Raw genomic sequence first — 7,132 nt, 5'->3', positions numbered from 1 at the left:
CTGCAACCTGCAATCTGTAACCCTTTCCTCACCAAGTTGCTTTTGGTCACAATCTTTATCACAGCAATAGAAACATTAGACACATACTTTTAGCCTCTCAATTGAGGATTCTAGACAGAGGCTCTACCACTGAGCCACGCCCCCAGCCCCTCCCTGGGGGATTCTAGGCAGGAGCTCTACCACTGAGCCACGCCCCCAACCCCTCACTGGAGGATTCTAGGCAAGTGCTCTCTTGCTTGAATCATGCCAAGAGCACATCACTTCAATTTTTCAATATTCACTTTTGGAAACTAAGGCATTGAGTTTCAAGCTAGCCTGACCTGTGAGAGTTTTAAAAAATAATACAGACCAGAAAAGGAAAAACCAAGCTCTGAGTCACAAGGACCTAGCTGTCTATTCATCTAGCTGCACACATACCTACATATGGAGGCCCAGTGGCAAACATGAACCATTTTCTGGGCATGAGACCCCAGGACAGTATATACACACAGCCTGCACTACCTAATGTAGCCAACAGGGGGCGAAGGGGAGAAGAGAACTAAGTCCACATTCCAAGCCCAGGGCATTGCTGCAGCCTCCTCCCCAGAGCGCCCTCCACAGGCCACACCTTGCACTGCAGGTAGACAGTCTGGGCACGGCCAACATCATCTGCGTAGATGACTTGCATGATGTGGGAGCTGCCGAAGCTCTTTTCCTCCACCTTCTCCGCAGCCCGGATGCTGGCCAGCTTGATGAAGGTGCTTTTCTGGGGCAGCCAGAAAAAAAGAGGCTGAGGCCATGTTGCTCTACTTTCTTATCTGGTCTCCACATCCCTGGCAGGTGGCATTAGGACTTACAGTGAGGGACCTGAACAACTCCCGTCTTGTTCCTAGTAGCCTGCTCTGTGAAGGGAATCTCAGCCAGAGTCAAGAACAAGTACCAGGCCTCTGGGAGGGGAGGGCCTAACGCGCTGGATTGGGCGGGTTCCTAAGCATCAGACTTACAGCTAAGACGCCAGGTGTTGAGGCTAAACCTGCTTTTAGGGTTTGCATCCAGGAAGGTTTGCAGAACAGCCAGTGTGCTAAAGTACCCGACCCTGTAAGTACTCTGCCCAATAAGCTATAGTCCTGTTTGCCATTTTGTTTTGAGACAGGGTCTCACTCTGGTTTTGAGCTATCTATGTAGTTGAGGCTGGACTTGAAGTCTTGGGCCTCCTGTTTCCACCTCCCAATTGCTGGGCCTACAAACAAGCACCATCCATCCCAGAAAGCCTTCCCGCTCACTCACCTTGGAGCTGGACGTCTTGGCAAAGCTGAGGACTTCAGTGGTAAGGGAGAAGTAGAGTTTCTTGAACGAGGAGGACGCAAGAGGGCCTTTGCCTTTGGTCCTGTGGATGAACAATGGTCCCTCCTTCACAGGCGGTGCCTGTGAGTTCAAAGNCCGCTGCAGGTCCAGCTCTGAAAGCAGGAAAGAAAATGGGTGGGAAAGCCTGGCTATCAAAGGGTCGGGGAGATTAGGGGAGGTGCTGAGACCTACAGTGGGTAGGGTCGTGTGGGAAAAGGGTTAGGGATGAAATTCAGCTGGTGCCTAGCATGGACAGACCCTGAGTTAGAGTCACAGCACCACAGAAACCCGGCTTGGTGGCACATGCTATAATCTCAGCTCTCGGGGAATGGAGGCCAGAGGATCCACTTAGATTTAAGGTTATTCTTGGCAGTGAGTTTGCAGCCAGCCCTGGGTTGCATGAGACCCTGTCTAAAACAAAACAACAAAAAGCCCNGATAGGCTTAGTCTTGGTGGGCAGGGCGGTTGGTACATGGGGTCAAGTAATAAACTTGCACACAGGCCTTCGCCATGATGTGCGGTGGAATCCTTGCCTTCCTTTTCTTCTATGTCTACGAGCTTCATAATGAAGTCCTTCAGCTGCGCCACGCCCTGGCGCACAGTAGGCTGGAGTGGTTCCATCCACNACTCTTTGGCCCTGGAGACCGGTGTGTCCATATTGCCTACATTCTGGACNGCCTAGGGATGACAGCAAGAACGATAGAGCTTTGGGGAGACAACAGCTCATCCATAGCTGTCTACTTCAAGCTGAGGCCTTATGAAGTCCCACAGGGGAACCAGGGATCATGACATTTTGAGTCTTTGGACACCTGGTACTTTGGGATCAACATTTCGGCTTTTGTCTGCAAGTGTTTTTAATTATATTATCATTGTGTGCGTGTCGGGGCTTGCCTGGGCACGTGTGGGACTCGGATGCTGGTGTGTGGGAGCTGATTCCCTCCTTCCATTATGTGGGCTCCAAGGATGGAACTAGGGTCAGCAGGGTTGGCAGCAAGCACCCTTACCTACTAAGCCCTCTTGCTGGTCCTGAAAGTTTCATCCTACTATCAGACTTCTGCATGTCTGGGAATAAGATTAGAACTGGGAAGATTCCAGTTCACTAGACAGGTTTTGGGCTATCTGTGTCTCCTTATGTGTGAATGGGGCTCTCAAGAAGTGATCATGAGAATTATTTTAAACTGTGAAGTGAAGTGCAGTGCCATATCGGATCAGTGACCTGTCTGCAAGACCTTTCTAGTGCCAATTGTTGTGACACTACAGAGCCTGCCAGGGTCCCTTGCAACCTAACTGGCCTTCCCGTTCCACTCTGCAGGCCCGCCCACACCTTGGCCAGCAGAAGCAGCGTGCGNCTGGTGCGGGCATCTGCATGTCGCTCTCGCAGGTGGAAGAGCTTGGGCGACAGGATGGCGGGAGAGAAGAAGCGCAGACACAGGAAGCTGGTGACCGCGATGAATGGTACGTTCTGGAAGGGCAGACAGAGAGTAGAGCCTGGTCAAGAAGCATATCTGTCCCGCAGGATTCCCTTTCTGTCCCGGCCCTCAACTTTGCCGACAGGGCGGGGAGTACCTGGTGCTGGGCGCTCGGGAAGCGCTCGCGCACGCGCCTGAACAGCTGCCGGAATGTGGCGCGGACGATGGCTGGACACGTGCGAACCGAGCGGCATATGGCGCTCAGCAGCGCCACCAAGTGGGCACGCAGCGTCTGTGCACTCTGCTCTAACACTTCAGCTTCGGTCTGTGGGCGGTGCAGCCCAGANCACCTGCAGGNGATNAAACAACAAACGGTCATGGTCAGCACTTGCGAATACTTGGCAGCTGGGGGTCCCATCTGACATTAGATTCAGAGAGAAAGGACATGTGAACCCAAACAAAAGGAACACCTTTACACAGGACCTGATTTAGCAAAGTTGTTCACCCAGTGATTACCCGGGCCTCACCCTACATCCTTAACTTCCACTTTGCTGGGGTCCAGCTCCACGTACTTCTTCTCCTCGAACACTCTGTCAATGATGGGGCCCAGGATGCCATGCAGATAGCGCATCCCTGCCACCTGAGAGCCACCATAAACCACACTAGTTAACCACTGTGTATACCATCTGCCTGGAGACTCAGATTTGGGCCAGATGCACAATTAGGGTGACTTCTCTACTGAATGTGTGCCTACATGCATGCATGGATAAATGAATGTATAGACGAATTAATNGATGGCTGATGAACGTGTCTGGCCTTCAAGGGCCCTAGACACAGGCAGAACTACCCTCTGTGGACGTGAGTCTTTGTCTGTGAGATGACCATACAATCTCACCTTCAGGAAAGACTCCATGGACTTTGAGGCCAGAGAATTGCTCCGGAAGAGGGTGTTGGCTTCACCTGCAAGCAGAAATTCTAGTGGGCAGGGGACTGGGTCAAGGCCTTGGAGGCAGGAAAACAGAGGACCTCGGGNATGGAGTCTTTAGCCTCTCAGTAAATGCCTTTCTCAACCCTTACCACCTGCCCCGCCTGGACTATTCTTTTTAGGAAGGGAGCAGTCTGGCCCCTTAGAGGGGCCGTTAGCCTCTTCCACCCTGCCTGGGACAAGTCCTCTCAGGCCTCACTGGTGNGGCCCAGCTCGAGCTGAAATAGCAGATCCAGAAAGTCCTTGGCCAGCCCCTGCCCCAGGAAGAGTTTGAGCAGGGTGGTGGCCACTTCCTGGCGACACTCGGCACTAGTTGTCTCCTCAATGACAGGAATCAGCCGTCCTGGGCCCTGCAGAAAGGGGGAAATGCTCAAACCCACAGAGAACCTAAACCTCCCCAGGGTTAAAACCTCAGAGCATCATGGGAAGGTGCAGAGAGTGGGGCCCTTTGGACATTGGTTAGTGACCTCCCAGACCCAAGGATCAGTTTATTGCTCTGTAGAATGGGTTCGGGACAGGTGAACTGCTCATCTAACCACAGCTGCTCCCAGTCTCCCTCAGGGGCTCCTCACCTGAGTGCCCAGCTTCACCTCCTGGCACAACAGTTGTACCAGGGGCTGGTAGCAGACGGACGGCAGCACTGTCTCATCCCGCAGCCGCACCTCCAACTGCAAGGAGCCCAGGTTGCCCCTGCAATGGGCAGCCTGTGATGTCTCCACCAGGGACCTCAGTTCCCTGGGCCTGGCCCACTCACAAAGGCTCAGGCCTTGGAGATTAGCAATGCATTCTCTCTGCTTACATCCATCAGCTACTCCCCTCCCACTGGGCCTTTCCCACAAGACACTTCCCGACTTGTTACCCAAAGCGCGTGCACACACACACACACACACACACACACACCAGTTTCCAAAGCTAGGTCCACCATGCCTCCTTGCTCCACTTGTGCATCCCAAGCTCCCATCACCTGGGAAGCAAATTGTTAAGCTAACAGGAAAATTTAGGCTCAAGTAAGTTAGGCCTCATGCCGTACATAGTAAATGTAGCCACCAAGATTTCTTACTGTGGGGCTCAGCAATTAAGAGCACTGACTGCTCTTCTAAAGGTCCTGAGTTCAATTCCCAGCAACCACGTGGTGGCTCACAACCATCTATAATGGGATCTGATGCCCTCTTCTAGTGTGTCAGAAGGCAGCTACAGTGTACTTACATATAAATAAAATAACTTAAAAAAAAAAGATTTCTCCCTGCGACTGCCCTTGGAGAAGACCTTGACTAAGTTGCTGTTTAGTGGCTCCCATCATCCTCCACACAGAGCACACTGAGGAAGCCGCTGCCGGCACACACCCCAAATACTGAAGCCATCAGACTGTCCTAGACTGCTGTACAGATGTCATAGGCTGGGCATACCCCTGGCCTAGAAGAACACAGACGAAGGATGTGGGACCTTCTTCAGGGATCTGAAGCTCAGTCTACCAAGGGGTGTGAGGGAGACCAAAACAAGCCAAAGAATTTTCTAGATGGGGCTACCAGACTGAGCAGAAAAGACAAGACACCAAGTTACATTAGCAAATTTTTAGTAACAATGTGGTGGCTTGAATTCTCAGCGATCTTTTTTTCCTCTTTGAGACCAGATCACACCTTGTAGATTCAGGCTAGCCTGGAACTCTGCAGTCACCTGACTCAGCTTCCCTAGGGCCTGGATTACAAGTGTGAACCACCTCATCTGGCTTGCATTCTTCCATTAAAAGAATCTCAGAAGGAGCTCAGTGGGAGTGCTTGCCTAGCATAATAAATCCTTGGGTTTGGTCCCCAGTGTGGCACATAATCCAGTGGGGGGGGGGAGTAGCCTGGGCTACATGAGACCCTGTCTCCAAAAAAAAAATTAACTATCTAAAATTTAATTTTGAGATAGGGTCTGGCTTTATCAACCCAACCAGCCTCCAATTTTTTGTTTTGTTTTGTTTGTTTTGTTTTGTTTTTCGAGACAGGGTTTCTCTGTATAGCCCTGGCTGTCCTGGAACTCACTCTGTAGACCAGGCTGGCCTCAAACTCAGAAATCTGTCTGCCTCTGCCTCCCAAGTGCTGGGATTAAAGGCTGCACCACCACGCCTGGCGCCTCCAATTTTAAAACGGGAGTTACGAGCATGTGTCACTCTGCTTCACTCCATGTGTCCATGTGCACGGGCCACACTGCATAGCTAGAGAGTCTAGATGACCTGCTGAGCCATCTTGAGCCCAACGTGTGCTGGCACTTATCTGAATTGCACCTCGGTGGTACTGGAAACCCAGCCCGTGGCCTTGTGCCCACAGGGCAGGCACTCTTCAACTGGTACACCCCAACCTCGCCCTGCACCTCTGTTTTTGGAGACTCTTGAGGTTCAGAGTCATGGCTCCGGGGCACTCTCTCTAGGGACCATGGAACTGCAAGGAAGCCCTTTAAAGGGAAAGGACACGTTCTAGAAAATGCCAGAATATACAAAACCAGGAGATTCGTGCACAACATTGAGCTCAGAGGACAAGAACGTAAGAAGGGAGCAGGAAGCTCCCACCTAGCCGAGAAAGGTGCTGGGACCAGGGGACACTTGACCTTTCTTCCTCAGCACACACCCCAGGGCCCGCTGGTAGCACTCACTTGCCTCGATGGCTTTTGGACTGGTCAGGCTGCAGCTGGAACCAGCCCTCTTCCTTCTGGGCTGAACAAAGTCTCTGGACATTGACCGNCACCTGGAATAGGGCAGACAAGGCTGGAACACTCAGGTTTCCTGGCTAGGTACGGAGCTTTCTTCTCGCTTTTTCTGAAGCTGGGGATAGAACCCAGGGCCTCACAGATGTTAAGCAAGTACTCCACCCCTGAGCCTCACCCCTCTCTCCTCCCTGGTAAATTCTAGGTAGGTGCTCTCCCACTGAGCGAGGCCATTAGGCAACAATAACTGTGATGACTTGACTGTCAACTTGACTACATCTAGAATTAACTGAAACCCAAAAATTGAGGGCACATCTGTGAGGGGTTTCTGCTTAGTTTGATGTGGGACGGTCTACTTTTTTGGGGGGTGGGGAGTGGTTTCCCCGTGTAGCCCTGGCTCTCCTGGAACTTACTCTGAGAACCAGGCTGGCCTTGAGCTTCAGAGATCAGCCTGCCTCTACCTCCCAAGTGCTGGGATTAAAGGTGTGCACCACCATCGTCTGCAGGGAAGCCCTACTAATTTGGATCTTTGATGTAGTAACCTTTTGCTTTCTGCCTGCTTGTCCTTGCCTCAATGACATTAGAGCCCACTTATTCNGGACTACAGCATACACTGAAGACCAGCTGTCTCAGCGGACTGAGCGACTACTGGATTCACAAAATGGACCACAGCCTGTAAGTCATTCCAATAAATCCCCCTTCTCTCTCTCTCTCTCTCTCTCTCTCTCTCTCT

The 7,132-nt window shown here is 51.8% G+C and overlaps 1 protein-coding gene across 1 annotated transcript in view; it reads right to left on the bottom strand.

Moving 5' to 3' along the window:
- The window catches only part of Rasa4b (RAS p21 protein activator 4B), a 27,958-nt gene that overhangs the window by 7,057 nt on the left and 13,769 nt on the right, over positions 1-7,132 (bottom strand). The window contains exons 4-13 of the mRNA XM_029477810.1: positions 6,349-6,440; positions 4,290-4,407; positions 3,917-4,067; positions 3,628-3,692; positions 3,260-3,372; positions 2,890-3,082; positions 2,648-2,785; positions 1,857-2,001; positions 1,267-1,436; positions 565-745 (exon numbers count right to left, since the gene is read on the bottom strand). Of these exons, the coding sequence (XP_029333670.1) occupies positions 565-745; positions 1,267-1,436; positions 1,857-2,001; positions 2,648-2,785; positions 2,890-3,082; positions 3,260-3,372; positions 3,628-3,692; positions 3,917-4,067; positions 4,290-4,407; positions 6,349-6,440 (1,366 nt within the window). The remainder of the gene's footprint in view (positions 1-564; positions 746-1,266; positions 1,437-1,856; positions 2,002-2,647; positions 2,786-2,889; positions 3,083-3,259; positions 3,373-3,627; positions 3,693-3,916; positions 4,068-4,289; positions 4,408-6,348; positions 6,441-7,132) is intronic.

Source organism: Mus caroli, chromosome 5 (genome assembly GCF_900094665.2).
Source record: "Mus caroli chromosome 5, CAROLI_EIJ_v1.1, whole genome shotgun sequence".
Classification (NCBI taxonomy): domain Eukaryota; kingdom Metazoa; phylum Chordata; class Mammalia; order Rodentia; family Muridae; genus Mus; species Mus caroli.
The sequence above is the reverse complement of the archived record's forward strand: the minus strand, read 5'-3'. Positions and strand labels throughout refer to the sequence as shown.